Below are 20465 nucleotides of genomic sequence, written 5' to 3'. Positions count from 1 at the left end.
CTGAGTCACGGGGAGCATGACGGGGTGGATTACGGCCAGGAAAGGTGAATCCTGCTCTGCTCATCTTTGGGATGGGGATTAGGGCTAAATCCAGCTGCCAACTCTCCTCTTAGCTTGGGGGGGGGGAGAAAAGGGCCCCCAACATCTTGGGGGGTGCAGACGGCAGACCCCAAAAGCGATGGGGATTTGGGGTGGGGATGGCCACAACCCTGGGGGCTACAGCTGGAGGGTGGCCAGCACCCACGAGGGTCATCTTTCCAGCTTGTAGGGAAGAATGGGGGGAAAGAGGATGGGGGTGATGTGGGGTTTGACCCTGGCTGGGCTGCACCGATGTTGGTGATTTGGGGGGGGAGTGTTTTTTTAGCAGGGACCCCAAAGAGAAGCCAAAGGAAGCACTGGCAGCCACCAGGACACGGGGGGGACATTTCTTTATTGGACTTGGCACGGTGCCGGGGGACGCGCAGTGGCCACCGGCACCTCTACGGACACGAGAGGTGCGTCTCGTGGTGGGCAGCAGGGAGGGACCCCCCCGTGTCCGTCTGCACCCTGAGCCCCATCCTGCCAGGTGGGATGCCCGCATCCGATGCAGACGCTGGCTGGTGACGCTCCGGCTGGGATAAAAGAGGGTTTTCCAGCCTGGGATGGCGGATAGAAGGTGGTAGGGGATGGATGGGCTGGGGGACCACCACAACCTCTGTTCCCTATGAAGAAATTAAGGAGAAATTAAGAAAAGCACCATGAACATAGATTTTTCCAACCACCAGCAAGAGTTGCAGGGCAGGAGGTGGTTGGGATGGGGGAGATGCAAGATTTGGGGTGGCTGTTGCAATGGGTGGGGTGGACCCCATGGTCCAGGACTTTCCATGGACGCTGGGTTGGGCGCGAAGCTGCATCCCAGCGAGTTACCTGTGGGATGGGGTTGGAGGTGGGTGATGGGGGGGCTCACTTCTCCGTCATCATCCTCACGAACTCCTCGTAGTTGACCTGCCCGTCATTGTTACAGTCGGCCTCCTTGATCATCTCATCTACCTCCTCGTCCGTCAACTTCTCACCCAGGTTGGTCATGACGTGCCGCAGCTCCGCCGCGCTTATGTAGCCGTTGCCGTCCTTATCGAAGACGCGGAAAGCCTCGCGGATCTCCTCCTCGCTGTCCGTGTCCCTCATCTTCCTCGCCATCAGTGAGAGGAACTCGGGGAAGTCGATGGTGCCGCTGCCGTCAGCATCCACCTCCCCCACCATGTCCTGCAGCTCCGCTTCGGTGGGGTTTTGCCCCAACGAGCGCATGACGGTGCCCAACTCCTTCGTGGTGATGCAGCCGTCTCCATCCCGGTCAAAAAGGGAAAAAGCCTCCTTGAATTCGGCGATCTGCTCCTCCGACAGCCGCTCGGCCATGGCACTCCCCGCTCGCACGCGGCTCTGCCCCGGCACGCCACGGCACCCGGCGGGGAGGCGCAGATGGGGCCTCCTCCCTCCAACCTGCCTCTCCCCGGATGAGGAGGAGGAGGAGGAGGAGGAGGAGGAGGCAGGAGCTGAGGCATGCGGGAGAGGCCGAGCCGCGGGGTCAACAGGAATGGTTCAGCTGGACCCCGGCGGAGCGGGCAGGGGAGTTTCAGGGTGCTGGAGAAGAAGGGTGACCGCCAGCCCCCTTGGGCCACCCTGGCCGCTGTCCTGCTTGCGCTGCCGGTGGCATTTCGCGGGGCCGGCTCCTAACAAACCCCTTAATTAAGGGCTTTGCGCTGTGGCTTGCAGCAAAGCGGTGGTTTCGGGGAGAGGCAGGGCGCTGGTAGAAGGGGGGTGATACACACTGGTTTTGGCTATTTTAAGGTAATTTTGGTGGGGTTTGGAGTTGTGCAAAGGCTTCCAGCCCTGCCTGGGGGGGTTGAGAGGGGTCCCCCCAGTCTCGCCAGCCCCAGGGCCACCAGGGTGATGCTGGCAGCGTGTCAAACCTGCTGAGGGAGGGTTCCCTCGTGCAGGTCCAGGCAGAGCCTGGCTGCCCAGAGATGATGTGCTCCATGCTGACGGAGACCTGAATCAGCCGTGACGCCTCTTCCGGGCTCCCCGAGAACAGCCCTGCGGCCCCAGGGCAGCTGACATGGCGGTGCATCAGGTGAGCAGTGTCATGAGTCCTGCCCTGGTTAGTCAGGGGTTAACCCTGGGGCTGAGCGAGGATTAACCACGTTGTAATGGCCTGCTTTCATTTTTACTCATCTCTTACAGCAGGGAGTACAGGAGGGTTCAGAGACAAATGACGATGCGGGCTATTTCTCTGTCCAGCTGTCCATCCATCCTACTGTCCATCCATCCATCTGTTCTCACTACCTTCCATCCATCCCTCCATTCATTTATCTGTTCATACATCCATGCATGCATCTACCCAGCTGTCCATCCATTCACCCAACCACCTAAGCACCCATCCGTGCGTCCATCCATCCACCTAACCACACTACCATCCATCCATCCATCCATCCATCCATCCATCCATCCATCCATCCATCCATCCGTGCATCCACCCAACCACATTATCATCCATTCATCCATCTGTCCATCCACCCATACATCCAGTCGCCCAATCATCCATCCAGTCAACTACCCATCCATCCCTCCAACCATCTGTCCATGCATCTGTCCATCCGTCCATGCGTTTACATTACCATTTATCTACCTGTCCCTCCAACCATCCATCCCTCTTTCCTATGTGCCCATAACAGTCAAGTGACCTTCACCAGCTGGGCCAGGGAGCTAATGGACCCGAGGACCAGCTTCCACAGCAGAAGATAGCCTGACTTTCTCAGCTACAGGAAAGTGGCACCAGTTTACCCCAGTTTAACCCAGTGAGGAATTAGAGCTGTGGGATTTGGAGGGAAGGCCACAAAACAGAAGCCAACCCATGGGACAATTGAGGAACACATGGGAAATGGGGCCTCCAGGTGGGACAAAGTGTGGGAGGCGATCACCGTCTCGAGGCAAATCTCATCTGGAAAAAACTCTGGGCACGTAAAACGCTGCAGTTGCAGGGAGGAATCGGCCGAGCCGCGCCGGGAACCTGCCTGGCGAGAGGCACGGCACTACTCGCCCCGCGAGCGCGTTTCGGGGAGGGAAGGTCCTGGCAGCTCCTCTTGTGCAACGAGCTGCTCCCTAATTGTCTGTCTAATTGCCTGCGCTTGCCGTTCTGCTCCAGATTTAATAAGATCGATTCAAAATTGCTGTGAAAAAGCCCCGGGCAGCGAAGCAAGGAGCCAAGAGGAGGGGGAGCTGGCTCGAACCCAGCTGGAAGAAGCAAACACCAACAGATAACTGGGTGTTTTCAAAGCCCGGGAGGATTAAGGTGTTTGTTCAAGCTATGGGGGGGGTTGTCTGAGCTCCAAAAGGAGGGTGGGCTGGGTGGGGGGACCCTGGGTTACTTCACTAAGGATGAAGGGGTTGCTCTGTCCTGGGTGTCCCTTGGTGCTGAGCAAAGCTGGAAGCTGCTGGGGGTTTTGTTTCCCCATTGCCTCCCCATTGCCAGCACCTATCACCTCCCCATCACCAGCACCCATTGTCAGCACCCATCACCTCCCCATGATCAGCATCCATCGCCAGCACCCATCACCTCCCCATCACCAGCACCCATCGCCAGCACCCATCACCTCCCCATGACCAGCACCTGTTGTCAGCACCCATGACCTCCCCATCACCAGCACCCATCGCCAGCACCCATCACCTCCCCATGACCAGCACCTGTTGTGAGCACCCATGACCTCCCTATCACCAGCACCCATTACCTCCCCATCACCTCCCCATGGTCAGCACCCATCGCCAGCACCCATGACCTCCCCATGACCAGCACCCATTATCAGCACCCATGACCTCCCCATCACCAGCACCCATGATCTCCCCATCACAAGCACCCATGACCTCCCCATTGCCTCCCCATCACCAGCAGCCATTGCCAGCACCCATTGTCGGCACCCATGACCTCCCCATCGCCAGCACCCATGATCTCCCCATCACAAGCACCCATGACCTCCCCATTGCCTCCCCATCACCAGCAGCCATCGCCAGCACCCATTGTCAGCACCCATGACCTCCCCATCGCCAGCACCCATGATCTCCCCATTGCCTCCCCATCACCAGCAGCCATTGCCAGCACCCATTGTCAGCACCCATGACCTCCCCATCACCAGCACCCATCGCCAGTACCCATCACCTCCCCATTGCCTCCCACGTTTGCAGCAGTGTTTGGGAGAAGGTCAAGCCAACCCTTGATTTAGACTGTGCTTAACTGCGCCCTCATTAGCATGGCAGGACAATTAACCTAATAAAGCTTCCTACTGGCCCATAAAATCCCGCGGTTTATGGCCGAGTCCTATTTACGGCACCCGAGATGGGCCGTGGGGAAGGACGGGAAAGCGGCGAGGCCACCACAGTGGGAGGCAGGAGCACGCGGCCACCGGCTGATGGGTATTTTGGCAGCCGATTTTCCTGGGATGTTTCCAACCGGAGCTGGAGGGGTCGATGCTTTGACGAAGGAGGGTGCAAGCGGCCGATGTTAAAGCCTCACACGGTGTTTTCCAGGCGGCATCGCTCTGCTCAACCTCAGCGTCTGGCTTTGAGCGGTCTGATCCAGGGAATGGGTAAAAAAAAAACCCCAAAAAACCCCAGACCAGATGGTTAAAAGCACCCAGTCGGATTATCCCGAGCCTGCGCGGCTCGTAACGCAAGCCCAGATGTGCGCAGATGTGTGCGGCGACGTCTGGGTTTGCGTCTGCAGACGAGGCGGCGGGGGGTGGGGGGAGGCTAATGAATTTGTGGAAAAAGAGAAAGTTGGAGGCGGAGAGGGAAACCGCTCCGACAGGGAAACCTCCGCGGGGGCCCCGTGCCCCCGCACCGAGCCCAGACGCGCCGAGGCCGGCCAGTCCCGCGAGCGTCCGTGGGGACGGCGGGGAACCTCCGCAAAGCCCGGCATAAATTGCATCGTGGTTTAATGTGGAAAATGGGATTTTGGAGAGGCTGAGCTTGGGCATGATCCCGCAACGGCTGCGGGGGTCTCTAGGGGATGGCAGCTGCTGCTGGGTGTAAAATTTGGGCTTTGGTGGCTTGTGTTTTATTTTAGGCGCCATTTTAACGGAGGTTTCCAAAGCTGAGGGCGAACAGCAGGGTCTGCAGGGCAGCTCCTAAAGTCAGGCTTTTCTAACCCGAGCGAAGGGACCCCGGTTCCAGTTTTGGGCCTGCCAGATGTCGCCGCGGCGGAGGAGGGAGGCTGGGCTCGGGGTGCTGGCGAGATGCTCGGGAGAGGGATGTGCCCGGCTCTGACCTTCACTCCGGGAAGGTCTCACCCGTAAACTGGGGCGGTGTTGGCTCCTCTCCGCACGTAGCACCCAAGCTGGGTGGATCCCCGAAGGTAAATACGGGGCCGAGGAGCTGCTTACTCAAGGCAGAGGTGCCCACGCGCCTGCTGGGCACAGACACCTTCCCTTTCCCTGGCCATGACGGGGACGTCACTACGGCCAGGGTGGCCGAGGATGTAGGGGCTCAGCAGGGCTCGGGGACATGGCGCTGGCTCAGGTCCCCCCCTCTGCCCTCGGGTATTTCACCCCGCTGTGTCCCGGGGTGCCCCCCGTCCGTAGGATGGGGGATCTTGGCTCAGCAGTTTAGCAGCACAGGCGAGGAGAGGGCTGGCCAGGACCCGATGGAGTTCAGCATGGGAGGAAACCAGGAAAGCCTGGCTTGTTTAGTCTAGCAAAGCGAGGGCCAAGGAGGCGGACGGCTGTGGTCTGCACATTCCTCCCGGAGGGACGGAGCGGGGATAGGAATCACCGGGAGTCGAGGGGGGGAGGATTTACTTTTAAAGGGAAATTAAGTTCTTGGCTAATTTGCTGTCGGCTACAGGACGACCAGACGGAGGTTTGGCCTCAGCCTGATGCGCAGGAGGATAAGCAGGCTCTCTGCAGGATTTCCTCTCCGTTGAGGAGGAGCAGTGTGCCCCGGCAGCTCATTAATGCCTTTTTTTTATGACAAAAGGAGCCTTTTTTCCAGCTTCTCCCTGCTTGGGAAGGGCCGAGTCCCTTCAAGATCAAAATTCAGCTTCACAGGTCAAAGCTCAGCTAGTAAAACTCTGTCCCTGCAAACGGAGCTGTGCCTTCCCTCCCGAGCAGGGCGCAGCGGGAGACCCAGGGGAGCGTGGCCAGCCCGAGGGAGCTGGTGTGGAGCCGGGGCCGCTCTCCCCGGGAGCCGCTCTATGCGCGGTCATGCCCAGACACCCCACTACATGGTCAGGCTGCAGCTTTTCGGGAGGCCTGCGGAGACCTGACGCTTCTGTCATGGCACCGATAACCCATGGGTGCTCCCCACCGCCCTGGGGAAGCTGCCCAGCGGGGTCCCCCTTCTGCTCAAGGCTGCTTCCAAAGGTTCGCTAGGAGAGGATTTCTACGTATTAGCTAAACGGGGACCCTTTCAGTTCTGGGGGTGGTGGTTTCTTTTCCGTAGGAAGGAGGTTTCGGTGCCCCAGGAGAGCAGGGATTATTGCCGCTGCTCCCTTTTCCCCCCAGCAACGGAGGAGAGTGATGCAAGCGCTGGAGTGAGTCACGGAGCTGTGCCCCGTTTTACAGCGACCGCCCGTCGCACACGAAGGGCGGTGGCTGCCGGGGCCCCACGCTGCCCACGGAGCTGTAAACCGCCGGCTCGCGTTCCACCCAGTCGCAGCGGCGCAAAGAGGAACCGTGACAGAAAAAAAGCGTTTTGAATAAATCCACGGCTTCCTCCTGCGAGCTGCAGCCCTACGGCCGGAGCGTGCAGCAGCAGGCCAGCTGTGCGTGCTTGGAGAAGCGCAGGTAGGCGCTTTATCTGCTGCCGTCCGGCAGCACCCACGGCACGAGCGCGTCCCTCCCAGGCAGCGACTCAGACGAGGCAGGCAAGAGGCTGTCAGGAATTTAATTGTACTTGGCACTCGAAACTGTACAATACATTTACAGAGAACCACACGTTTGTGTCTATGTACACCCTCTTCCCATTTCCAACGTTACTGGCCAAACACGTGACAGGCAATAACCCTTTACATGCGAGTTACGGCTCCTCAAGCACAGATTTCAGGTAACGCTCAAGGACGGGTATCGTGGGACGGCTGTCCTCGCCCCGTCGTCACCAGTCGAATGACAGGAACAACCCGCTGGCTGTGCTCAAAGCTGTCACCGCTTTGATTTCCTACGCCGCTTTGCAGCGCAGTTACCAAGCTGGCATCTCTCACACGAATCTTTGGACTGCTAGAACATGGCAGTGTCGCCGTTACGAGTATATACAACCGCTATCTCTTCTGTCCTTATACCTCATCAGCTTCAGACGCTTTCTTTTCTCTACCTTTCTACCACATAGCAATAACCCCTTGGTTGCCTCCAGTCCTGCCTCCCTGCGGAAGGCGTTTCATTTCCAAAAGGCAACGGTAACAAAGAAAAATCTACCTTCACTCCCTGCTATTCCCCTCTAAACTGCTGCTCCTCTTCCCTCCCCAAACCCTTTGCAACGTGCCTAAAACCTTCCTAAACCCCGTTAGCAATGCAGTTCTCTTTCAGTAGTCCGGAGCGCACACGAGCCATTTACGTCGGCTCATCGTAACGGAGTACGTCGAGCGTCTCCTCCCAGCCACCGGCTCTTAACGCTATGGCTTGCCTGCGCTCCGCAGAACTGTTGGAGTGACGTGAGAAACGGTATGTACACGCACGCCTCAGAGCAAGAAGGATCAAGTACTTGAAAGGAAATGCCAAGTCTGAACAACAACAACAACAAAATACAAAAGTAAAAAAAAAAAAAAAAGAGAGAAAGAAAAACAAAGAAAACCAAAAAAACCCCAAACAAACTTGAAACAAAACAACTAATAAAAAAATTAAATATCTGGCAGGTTACAAGAGTGAAAGTGAGGAATGTACAAAGGACACACTAAGATGAAAGATTCCAGTAGGTAAATTGAGAACCTGTTGAACCTGGGGTCTGTTTTTGTTTTTTTTTTTTTCTTTTTTAACATGAAAAGTTGCATGGATTACGATAACCATACTCTGCAAAACATACGCTGTGCAAGACAAGAAGAAAACGTGAATTCAGGTTTCGAGTCCGCTTTAAAAGGACTCTTGCAGCGTTGATCCAAACCCCCTGCAAAGGGAGGTGCCGCCAGGCTCGCGGCGACGGCCCAAACTTCCGCTTTAGCTTTACTGTTTTCCAGCCTCAAACACCGCACGTGGAAATCTTTCAGAAACCAAAGTTTGCTCTTCAAACCTGCCCTGAGCAGTCAAAGGCACGAGGGTTTCCGAAACACTCACAGCATTAAAACCAGGTTCAAAGTGGCCACGTTTGTAAAAACAGACTCCAGTTCAACAGTGTTAACTGTATACCAGTAGCTGCCATTACAACATTAAAAAAAAACAAACAACCCCCAAAAATATTCTGTTCAGTAGAGTGAATCCAATCATGCTCACGTTACAAGAAAAATGTACACGTTATTTATAAATAAACAGTCTTCCACCAGGATGTTGCTGGGCTCCTCTTTACACTAGCGTTTCTTTCCGCTTGCCGCTTAGCTGCTTCTCCCTCGTTTTTCTGTGCCCAGACGATGTTCTGTGCGTTTTCACGCCCTTGGCTTCCTCCGAGTCCAGGATGGAGCCACATTCGGATGTGCTTTCGTCTAGCTCCATCTCGGTTACGCCAGACATGGCAGACTGCCTCTTCTGGGCTTTGATGTTGGGCGCGGAGGGGTCGTTCTCCTCCGACTCTTCGCTCAGCTCCGGCAGCTCCTTCAGCTCTGCTGCGGCAGCAGTCCGCTGGAAGGGAGCGATGGCGGTTCGGATGCAATTAACCCATTGCTGCTTGTGGAAGACGTCATTGGCCTGCAGCGTGTGGGACTGGCCCGGGGAGGGATCTTGGAAACGAACTCGGAAGATATTTTTAGCTGAAGATAAACATAGGAAAAAGCAGATCAGTTCCTAGCTCAATATTTAGAGATTCCATTGCGAGACAAGCGACCTGGACTGCCCTGCTCTGCTTCAGGGAAAGCGTTCAAAACCCCACCAAAAAAAGCCCCAAACCCCGCAACCCAGCACAGGCCTGTTGAAATAGATGTTTTCTAATCTGCGCACCAGCTGCCGAGCGCCATATATAATTTTATGGCCACCAAATATAAAACGCGAAGCCCAGCAGTGAGAGTCTAAAGGTGGACGTTAACACGTCACACGTCTGCTATCCTAAAGGAACCTCAGTCCACGGGGACCTACGCCCAGGTGTAATCTCTCTTCACCGACAGATTCCCATGCGGATGAACTGGTTTGGTCCGTACCCTTATCAGAATTGCCAAAGGCTCCTCGGAAGGATCCTCCCATTTTCACATCGCCATCCTGCAGGTCTTCGAGGAGCAGCTCCTGGACAGGGATCGGCTGCCTGTACACTTGGTAGGCCTGACGCTCATTGCGAGTGACCGGCCGGGTCAAAACCAGGATGTCTTGGAAGAGGAAGACGTAGAGTTTCTGAAAGGGAAAACACATTTGAATATGAGCGAAGTGCTGTACTCTGTATTCAAAGCAGTCAGACATCCTCTGGGATTCAAGGCCACGTTATCTGAAGTTTCACCCACGTTAACTTTCTGACAGTTTCCTCTTACAACAACGCAGTGCCCTGGCAGTGGTGGCACAGACCACACTTGTATCAACAGGTTTATTGTTTTAATGACCCTTAATAAGTGAATTATGATTTACAGATGCCAAGAATAGGATGATGAGAAGCAGTATCTTTTCTGACAATACAAAATGCTTCATCCGTACAGAAGCGTAACAGCCAAATTAAACAAAGAGCCCCCAACCAATCAAAAAAAAATAAAGAAAACAGAAAAAGATTTGATATTTAAAGCAAGGTTACTCCTGCAAGCCAGAACAAAAGGCAGCAGCAAACCCTCGAGTACAGCAGGGTCTTTCAGCGCTGCTGCAGTGGGAGATAAACTTGTGGCAGTTCATCTCAAAGCCAAACAGGCTTTTGCAGGAACACTTTTGTTTGGAAGAGCTGTGCGCCAGCGCTCATAATGGGGAATGTCAGAGCACCTGAAAGTAAACAGCTGGCAGGAAATCCCTTTTGATGGAGTGCTTGGGCACAGAGCACACTTTCTATGGTAATTTTGTGCTAATTATTTTCCAGCTTCTGAAGGCCAATTGTAAAGCTGTCAGCAGGAAACTTTCCCTTACACCCTGAAATGCAGACCGCCATCAGGTGCTTTCTCTTCTGCTTTTTAAATGTAGTTAATTGTCTAAACTAACCCTAAGGATGGAAGGGCTTCTGGTCCTGCTACAACAAACAGTTTTAACTGCCTCCGAGGGAAGGTTTTCAAACTTGAGAATTAATTACCAGGAATACGAGGGACTTACATGTCCATTTTTATTCTTCAGCTCCCCATGGCACAGTAAAGCTTTGCTGCTTTCAATCCTCGGGTCCTTCTGCTTCTCATCCAGGTACTCCAGCTTGTCAATGTAATATTGGCACTCCGACTCCCCCTTCTTCAGGTTGATGTCAGAGAGGACTCCTTGGATTATAGATATCTATAAACCAAAACATTTACAAATTATTAAAGAGCGACCTCTGCTTGTATATCTTCCCTTTAAGTGCTATTTAAGAACTCCAGATGATGGAATCCACGTGGACTGATCTCTCGCTTGCTTTCACAAAGGGTTACAGTCACAGATTGGTGTCCACCAAGAAAACCACCCCACGAAATTGCTGAGGGTTTAAGAAAGCTTTCTGGAGCTCCAGAATGACATGCTTGTGTCAGAACAACGATCATGAAAGCACTGTTACTTACGGCTTCTTCCAGAATCTGGATATCAGGATGGTCTTTGGGAGTGTGCCTCAGGATCTCTTTCAGGAGCAGTGGGTATTTGACCAGCCGACTTCGAGGAATGTCCAAGAAGCTCCAAAGGTCTAGCTTGCGGCTGAAAGGAGACTCAAGGCAGCGCTGAAGGAAGTCCTGCACTCTCCGGTCCTGCTTCTTCTGATCCAGAAGTGCTTTGGCTGCCAGCTGATTGCTACAGTAACCTTTGTAGGCATGGAGTCGTGGTAACTGCAGGAGAACAGAACAATATTCAGAAGTCAAATTCCATGCAGGAAAAGCAAATCACATTAACATGTCAAACTCGGGGAGTTCTACTCCCCCTACAGCGATACTTTGCCCAATAAAAAAAGCTAACAGACTATCTTGTGTATGTAGCTAGTCTTTTGTGAGGAGAACAAGGGCATGCTGCATGCAACACCTTTGAAGTTCGGATGTTTGAGATTAACAGCGATAACACTATTGAAATCACATTAGTGACAAACAGTCCAGAAGATATAAACATTTCAAACATAAATCAGCAAGTAATTGCAGTCACACGAGTGTAAATCTCCAGGGTGAAATCGTGGCCCATTACGGCTGACAGAGTCCCATTGTTTTCGGTGTAGCCAGGATTTCCGTTTCAATCTTTCGCTGAAGGCCACAAAAGCCCACAGCTTTTCGGCTTCTAGCTTTAAATGTTCTTTAAGCTCGTTTTCAGCCTGCTGTCTCCAAGTTATGTACTCACCCACTTCACAAGAATGGGCCCAATCTGCTCCACCGTTCCATCTGGTTTTGTTGCTTCTCCTAAACTTGCCAACAAGTCTGGAATTGAAACACAAAAAGAGAAATTGCAACAATGCCCCAGTAAGCTGTTCTAACATGAGAAAGCATAGAGTTTAACTCTTAGGCAGCACATTATGTGAAAATGATCCAGTTGCTCTTACCTTCATGTAGGGGAATATAAGAATCCAAGTCCCCAAATATGTGGGTGAGTTCCTCCTCAGACATGATAGAGAGTTTCAGCATGGGATCATGATAGGCCTGTCAAAGAACGTCAGTATTAAAATATATTCAAATCTCCCAAGCCCAAAAGCTGACAATTTAAATGTGAGGGGATATATCACGTGCAGGACAGATATGAAGTGAAGCCAACACAAACAGTAACATTGCCTTTGATCGCTAAGAGATTCATCTCTGTATGAAGGTGTCAAGGCCTTCAAATGAAAAGGACTTTCCTGTCTGAACTGTTCTCATCTGGGAGACGGACTCCCCAGCTAGCTCTGCAAGACTGCAAAGCACAACCCTTTTTTGGCTGGGTTTGATGCAATCAAACCAGTACTGTAGGACCGCTCACGTCAACTTTCCAGGCCAGCTTTCAAACTGTGGATTCTGGGCCTGATAAAGCTGATATGTAATGTTTGCAGGTGCAAAGAAACTTCATTATTATCTGTAATATGATTACTGACTGCAGGGAAATAACCACTCACCTTTCTGGCAAGCTTCAGGTCCTCGATTAGGTCCTGCTCTCCCCTGGACATTTCGTATATTGCCTATGAGGAAGGGGATAAAGCATCGACAGTCATTTTTAATCCCAGTCTTCCTCTGAAAGAGCCTTTCAGCTCACATAATGTACATCCTGTCTCTGCAGCGTGAATAGGCGGTTTTGCCATCTGAATCACTGTATGCCACCTGGGCATGACAACTTCAAGTGAATCTGCCGGCTTTCCCAGCTCCGAGAAAGCAACATTACTTACAACTGTGTGAAAGCTCTGACGCTCACGCACAAGCCAAATTAAATATTAGCACCTTTTAAATCACTGCTTTTACACAGGCAAGTACGAAAAAAAACAAAACCCAGAAAACCACAGAGGTCAAATCCCAGGCGTCTTTAGTCAGCTTCTGTGTTGTCACTAGAAGATTTGTCTAAGAACTACAGGAAAAAGGCAAGCCAAGGCCTTGCTATTTGGCTTTCAACCAATTGTCAAGAGCTTTAAGAGAAAGACAGCTGGCTTTACGAGGAACCTGACTTTGGGTCTGCTGCAAAGCAACCAGCATGGCTGGGTCTCGAATTTCAGAAATGCTGAGCACCTCCATAGAAAGAGTTTGGCATCTCTGAAGGGTCAAACTGGGCAGACAAACTCCCTAGTGACTCAAGAGAGAGAAGCCTACCTTTTCCCATGCCTAATGCACAAATAAATCTAGTGGTTTAGAAATGAAGGTGCACAGGAAGATAAAGTCACCCACAGATGCTCATTACTCCCTTCCCCGCCAAGGAAACGGCACGAGCCAAGGCCTCGGCTGCCTTTCTCAGTCCTGCTGTTTAACAGACAGCCTACCTCCTGGCGCTTAATTTCTTTGGTGCTCAGGGACTCTTTCATGTTGACATCTAACATCTCAGACCAAAGCACACTGTTTCTTCTTTTAGGAGGAGTAGGAGCAGCAGATCTGCTACATGACTTCTGGGCACAGCCAGGAGACTTGCTGTCACTGCGAAGGGCAAATGACTATAGGGATTAAAAAAAAAAAAAAAATTAAAAAAAAATACGTAGAGCCAACACTTCAGAAGTACAGAAGTATTATAGTATTATCCATACCCCTCCCAATCCTTCATCCTCCTCTGTTGTACAGGGCAGGAAAACACACCCAGACACTTTTCCTCAGATAAAGGAACACTTCAACCAAGCTACTGAGAAAGTCCTGAGAGCCCAGAGATTGGCAAGCTTTCCATGTGCCTCTCCCTGCACTGATCCAGCAGCAGCGCTTGGGAGGAGGATGGGAAGGTAAAGCTTGGGTCTATTTCCAAGGTATGAGGAAGTAAATAAACTAGGATCATAATTCTACCTATAATGGGGCTAATCAGGAGCCACCTGAACTTTGCTCTCATGATTTGCAATGTTACTAAAACCCAGACACAGAAGCGCTCTTATCTGCATGCGTGGGGTATAGTGTTCGTTAGACAACACTTCTCTAACATTATTGAAAGATTGCTGAACAGCAGGGTCAGTTCACATTTAAGCACATGCTCCAAGACACGCATCTCAAGTACTGGAACAGTTTATCAACTAATTCTCCCTATCTGAACCAGTTTATTTTTTTTACTGTTTAAACCCTCAATAACCTTGTTATCTAGCAAGCTACCTCTGAACTCCTGAACTCTCCTTCATCCCCAAGTCCCAAGCAAGCTTTCTGTCCTTGCCTGAATCACACAGTAGATTTGAGAGATGCCTTGAAATCCCAGTGTCTGTTTTACTCCCGTGCAGCCAGTACCTTCCCCATATCTCTAGACTTCTAGGACTAGAAGGCTCTGCTTTTTACCTGTATTGTCTGCCCAAAGCGCCGAACTGCACCATTTCTTACAGGAGAGATCAAGTTTGCCAGGGATGTGACCCGTGCTAAAGGCCGAACCCGCTTATTGCTTGGCTCCTGTAAATAAAGCAGAGAACAAATTGTACTGGCTGTGACTCCCACCTCATTTCTCAAGCTGCCCAGGCAGGTTTAAAAAGCATGAACCCACTTAAGGAGTGGGAAACACAGCAAAGAGAGTGTTTTGAAGTAGCCATTCATCCTAAAAGGAAAGCAGAAGCTGTAAATATTTGTCTGAACTTTAAGGCCGCAATTAAACTGCAGAGACTTTGCCCAGTGTAAAAGAGGCAAGATAACATACACGTCAGTCAGAATTCAAAATAGGGCTCAAACAGGGACCGTTATGGTTTGAACATAAATAGACCGAAGCATTCTCCTCTGCAAGGCAAGTGACTGTCATCTAAAGATGGAGCTGTGATCTGCTTCTCCATTTTATCATGTTTTCCTTTGTAGAAAGAATGTGTTTTTCCATTTTAATTTTATTTTGGAGAGAAAAGTAGCAGTCGGAGCCCAGGACAGCCTCAGCAGCTATTCTAACAAATAGCAAATGACCACATGCTGAACATTCCTGCAAGGGACACGCACACACGAAGTGGATAAAGTTTAAAACCTTCAGTTTACAAAGCTTCCTCCCTCTTCTGCTCCCCCTCACCCCCACAAGTCATCATAATTTTTCTTATATGTTGTTTAGATTTGAAAGATAGAGCTTCTGCTTTTCTACACCACTAATCCCCGCTGGGAGCCCAGAGCGTTTTCATTTCTGTCCTGACCGAAATGCTGCCAAGAAAGAGGAAACGCCCCATGGAAACCTCCTGCTGCTTAAGCTCAGATCAGTTTTTAAAATCATGCTGGCAATCCTACATATTTTACATCAAAAATATTGTGTTCTAAGGACTGTACCGGAAAGGTGTGTACAATGGGAAGCCAGGAAGAGATGGACTCGGAGCTTAAGGCTAGGAGAAAGGCTAGATGAGGTGCCCTGTTGCTTTTAAACATCTGGCAGATGGCTGGACATGACTCATCATCACAAGGAAGTTTCTTAGCATGAAGTTCAGATGAGTCGATGGATGCAGCCTCTTTTTTGAGTTCATCTCTGTAGAAATTTTACCAAAGCTTTATTAGGTATTTTTGATTAATTACAGCTGAGTCCCCACTCTTACATTTCAAAAGGCTAAAAGGCGAAGACTGAGGAGACTGCTTAGGACAAGCTCTCTGCTGTCTCTATTTCCAGTCTGAGATTGCAAGATAAGGCGCCCAAACCCTTTGCTTCTGTGTAGCAACAGAAGTGACAAATGCTGAAAACAAAAAAGGGGAATAGGAACACAGAGCTGGATTCCAGTCATGAGACTGAAGAAGCATAAAAGCTACGTATGTAAGATCCGATTTCAGCAACATGACCCGAGGAGTGGCCCGCCTGTCTGCCTACACGCAGTGTTAAGCAACAGAGGAGGTTAGCTCACACTGAATTAAGCCTTCAAAGTTGCGGGGGGGAAACATGAAAAGGAACAATTTATGAGTGACGCAGAACAGAAAGACCTCTTGGCACAGCACAAAGCGTGTTCAAAGCTGTGCTTGAAATGTCTGGGTAATTTCGGAACTATGAGGGTACTACAGAAATGGGGAAAAGCTGTAAGAAAGCGTCCTCAATCCCGGGACCCCGACGCTCAGCTGGGTTTAGGTACAGCACCGGGAACACTGCTGTCGCTTCTTTCCTTTGCCAACCATGAGCCACTGCACTCAAGACAGAGTCTGTCAGGAAAAGGATTATGCAGAAGGCTGGAAAGTTAGGCGGGGCTCAAAAGAAGACACGGAAACTTTAATTAATTACAGACGTTTCTGAGTGGAGGAAAAGGATAGGTAATTTACTTCTAGAAAACCATATATCAGTGTACTAGAATAAAGGGACACAAGCCAAGAGAAGCTTAAGAAATTCTGCAGGAATGTAAGCAGAAAATATATAGACATAAGCCGCACACAGCTCTGTCAAGGCCAGCGATATAAATAGCATGGAAAAGAAAAACGTGACACTGAAAATTAATAGCAAGAAACCTCAGTACTTTAGGACTTTTCTACAGTCTTTCGCAGCTCGCTGTTAAAGGGTCAACTCTGCAGCCTTTCCAGATATGAGATACAATGACACACTATCTGTGCTGAGGGACATGTGTGAATGCCTTCCCAGCACATCTGTGCTAGGCTGAAGCGACACATGCATACGCACGAGGTCTGGCAGAAGGCATTCCTGCCTCTCCATTTGGGACAGGCAGTACAAAGGGGCTCCCTGGGATTATAAATCGCGGCTTTTCTGAACAGTCGATACATACTGAGACATGCAAAGACCGGCTTGAAGGGAAAAGCACTGCTCTCTTGAACAAGAGGGAGCACGGCTCCCGAGGAGCCCTCCTCTGCTCTGAGGAGGGAGGAATTTCGCACAGATCGGCACGACCAGAGCGTTTTCTGTACATGCGATGTGCTCCCCTGGGGTGTTTGGCCAACAGAAAGACTTCTGTACGCTATAAATTCAGCTTAGCAAAAGACCATTTCCCCTCTCTTAAAGAGAAACAAATCCCACTTTCTGTCCTGTGAGTGCTCTCAGACATGAATGGCTCGACTGCCAAAAAAAAGCATCTGTTTCTTCTTCTCCTTCCAGCGATAGCGTTTGATCCAAGGCAGGGAGGGGGAGGGGGGGGGAAAAAATCCCTCTCCTTCGAAACCTTACCTTCTCTGAGATACGCATTTCAGCTTGGGGTCATGTACTCCACTTACAGTCAAACTCAGTCACGGTGTAAGCTGAGACTCAGTGCAGTTCATACTACGGATAACTTTGGCTCAGTGGTTTTTTTTTTTTTTTTAGTTCTGTACTTACAAACAACGATTAGTCTGTCTCCATGCTGTATTACTTACAGAAGCCCAGATTAGAATGAAGTCTGCAAAGCTTCTGTAACAAGCTAGTGGTGTTAAGCACTACAGCACCAACAGATAATTAAAACCCCAGTGAGTTCAACAGCACTTCTGCTTCCATTCAAATCTTTTTTTTCCAGGGGACTCTTTATTAAAAGCAAATATAAATATATCATAAACACACGCACACACACAAGCTAAATTTGTGCCTCAGTGCCTCAGCTGGCAGGCAAGACTTGACATTAGTAGAATTTCTTCAAGTGCTTCTAAGTGCAGGTTAACTCTTCACACTGTGAAAAGATTGCACCTTGCTGCTCGAAAGAAAACCAGGCTCTACTTTTGAGCAACGAACATTTTCCTCTAGCAGCACGCACGCCTACAACCTTTCCCCCTATGCTAGGTAATAATTAGTAGTTTTTACAAGGATCACTTACTAGAGAGCAATGTCCTACGTGCCAGTCCCATACCAATGCATACAAACATGGTGACAAATCTAAAAACCACGCACAATAAAACTTTTCCTATTAAGCCAAATAAGCAAAAAGGGATTTTAGTCACCAGCTCGAATAATTCCTGCCAGAAATTGCCACCTGACTATCTTATTTTAAGATTCACTTACAAGGAGCTTGCCGAATCTCAAGGTCTGTCCTGAAAACGGCTGTCTGCACTCAAACTGAACAACTGGGCTCCAGCTTGACACGTTGGTACAGAGATTACAACCCTTGCCTTTCTCAAATTCAACAGGCTGTTGGTGACCAAGGGGGAAATCTGGCCTCGCACTCTGCTGATGATAGCTTCAGTGGCTCTTGATAGCAACTCAGTACCTGGCGCTGATAGAACTGTTGGCTTAGGAGTCATTAGTCAAGCCCAGACCTGAAGTTTAACTTCGGATACCCAGCGTGCTGGTTATACCCTACAGAAAATACCCATTTTAAGAATAAGAGGTGATTTACTCTCCTTTAAGAGATCTGGTTTATGTTATTTCTCTCCCAGCATCTGGTTTCCCTTTTGCACAACGAGATTGCCCAAGTTTGGCTGTTTTAAAGCCAGGATTTTAAGAGGCTGGCGACTCAGACTGGAGCCCTCAAGCCCCAGAGCTGTCTGGAGCCGCCTTTTTTTCTTTTCTACCTCATCTCACCGCTAATCTCGGCAATAAAACCCTGCCCAGGGCAGCCGGTCCCTACCTGGCTTCTGAACTTTTGCCTTTTGTCGCAGCAGGAGGCATGCGAGCATCTACAAGGAATGCAATTATTCTCATCTACATAACAACACATGATAAAAATAACAATACTTTAAAAAAAAAAATCCGCAAAACCCCAACCAACCCCCGTGATTGGTTTGGGGTTTTTTTTTGGTTTATGCAGCAAACAAACGCCCTAATTAGGAAAAATCCTGTCAGTGGAAAGAGCGCACAGAGCAACAGGCATTTCTCTAATGAAAACCCCGCTGGGAGGAGCGGGGTCAGGTGAGGCGCCGAGCTCGGTTTCGGCTCCCTGGTCCCACTCCTCCAGGACAACCCCCCTCCAGGGGCTATGAAGTTGTTGTTTCTTTTTAAAGACTTTTTTTGTTTGTTTTTTTGTTTTTAAAAATCGCTGCCTGCACCTCACTCCAGGGCCGGCTCTCGGCCGGCAGCGCACCCGGCTCGTCGCCTCCCCTCAGGCACGGAGAGCGGGAAGGTGGGGGGGCTCCCAAACCCACCACTTTTCCCTCAAACCCACCCTTTTTCCCCTCTCCAGCCCCGCTCCTCCTCACCTCCTGCTCCCTGAAGGACTGGTTCTGCGCGTCGATCACCCGGATAGTCCTTTTGATGGGCAGCAGCCCTCCGAGCTCGTCGTGAGCCACCATGGCCGCCGTCTGCGGCGTTCCCCGCCGCCTCAACCCGGGCTCATCCCCACTCTGCGCCTGCCGCCGCGCCGCGCCCCAACCTCACCGGCGGGGGCGGGGCTACCGTCATGACCACGCCCCTCCAACTCAAAGCCACGCCCATTGGCTACTAGCCCCGCCCCCGAGGCAGGGTGCCCCGGGGCGAGTACCTTCAGGGCCCCTTTCCCGGCCCTTATTTCCTCCTAAACTCCCCCAAAATGGGATCTCCGAGAGGCTCTACTTCAAGGCAGGGTAGCAGGGGCACCCACTCAGGGTCGAGGGGACTGTTCATCACACCCCACGATGGAAAGCGGTTCGAAAAGCGCAGGGCTTGCGCTATTTGTGCTGAAAAGAGACAAAGCCAAACGTGTGTTTTGGTTTTGGGTTTTTTTCCCCGTCTTTTTCTTTGCTGGCACTTGCAGCACTGGGGCCCACCGCTGCCTATGGCCATCTCGCAAGCGTGGCGGTGGGACGCGCTCCTGACGGCGGCTCTCGTTGCCGCCGCTGGAGCATAAATCATTTGCCTCTGCGAGTTGTTTTTTTTTACTGGCCTCAGCTCTCCTTGCTCAAAAAAAAAAAAAAAAAAAAAAAAAAAAGAATTCTTGTCTAGACCTGTGCTTTTAAGTCTGCTCTCAGCTTTAAATGTTGTGCTGGCACGGCTCTGTTAGCCAGGGGCTGGGCTGAGCCTCTCCCCCTCTTCTAACAGGGGAACCTGTCCCAGCAGGCCTGGCTGTAGATGCAAAGGGTTTGTATTTTTTGTTTGTTTGTTCAAGTCATATTATTCCTGGCACCGCTACAAATCTCCAAAGTAAAAGGTCTCTTGTGCTGATAAAAATAAACCGAGTTTATTTGGCAATAGGAGAGCAGCTGCGTTGCTGCCTACCTGTGCTAACCAACCTCCTTTTCGGAGGAGAAAAATTTGGGGTGGCGAGAAGTACTGCAGGGTCCCCGCAGAGCTGGTCCCCGGCTCCCGTGTGGCCGCTGTGGGATGGGCAGAGGGTTTGCGACGGCATTTTTCAGAGTAATGGGCAGAAGGAAAGTCCTGCTGTCCTCTCCCCTGGCTTTTTTTTTTTTTTTTAGCTTTGTTTGCTTTCTCTCCTGTGGAGAGCTGCTCTCAGCAAATCTGCGCCTGTTTAACCTCTGCGATGCGAGACCAGGACATTTAGGATCGTCCGCCGCAGGATTCTCAGAAACTCAGGGTACAGCGAGTTTCCGTACCCTTGTTGAAAGGACAGACCGTGACTCTTTCAGAAATGGGTAATCCTTTTTGGGATTAGTGCAGTCAACCACTTTTAAGACAACAAAAGACCAAAGGGACGATGACTCTGGGGAGGGAGCAGGCAAACCTTCCATTGAGTTTGATCATTTTTTGGGGGAGTATCAAACATGCCCATTTCTCCTACAATCTAAAAGTTTGTTAAACTTGGTCTAAAGATTCAGGAATGCTTCTTGACCCCGACAGCGCATCTCTTTTCACTGAGGTGTAGACAGAGTCAACTAAAAATAGGGGATGAACAACCAGGACCCGAGA

General features: G+C 50.8%; 2 protein-coding genes across 2 annotated transcripts; both read right to left on the bottom strand.

The window, feature by feature from the left end:
• Window positions 1-942: 942 nt before the first annotated feature.
• On the bottom strand, window positions 943-1392 carry LOC127024976 (calmodulin, striated muscle). The gene has a single exon (XM_050909730.1). The coding sequence runs from the start codon at window positions 1390-1392 to the stop codon at window positions 943-945; it is 450 nt and encodes a 149-aa protein (XP_050765687.1).
• A 5498-nt stretch (window positions 1393-6890) lies between these two features.
• On the bottom strand, window positions 6891-18938 carry NET1 (neuroepithelial cell transforming 1). The gene is made up of 10 exons (XM_050906735.1): window positions 18824-18938; window positions 14126-14233; window positions 13147-13314; window positions 12298-12360; window positions 11755-11851; window positions 11556-11632; window positions 10802-11059; window positions 10371-10541; window positions 9296-9482; window positions 6891-8911 (listed from the first exon to the last, which is right to left on the bottom strand). Exons 1-10 carry the CDS (start codon window positions 18914-18916, stop codon window positions 8511-8513), a joined length of 1623 nt encoding a protein of 540 aa, XP_050762692.1. The 5' UTR covers window positions 18917-18938; the 3' UTR covers window positions 6891-8510.
• Window positions 18939-20465: the final 1527 nt, after the last annotated feature.

The sequence above is a fragment of the Gymnogyps californianus genome, chromosome 1, assembly GCF_018139145.2.
Source record: "Gymnogyps californianus isolate 813 chromosome 1, ASM1813914v2, whole genome shotgun sequence".
NCBI lineage: Eukaryota > Metazoa > Chordata > Aves > Accipitriformes > Cathartidae > Gymnogyps > Gymnogyps californianus.
The sequence above is the reverse complement of the archived record's forward strand: the minus strand, read 5'-3'. Positions and strand labels throughout refer to the sequence as shown.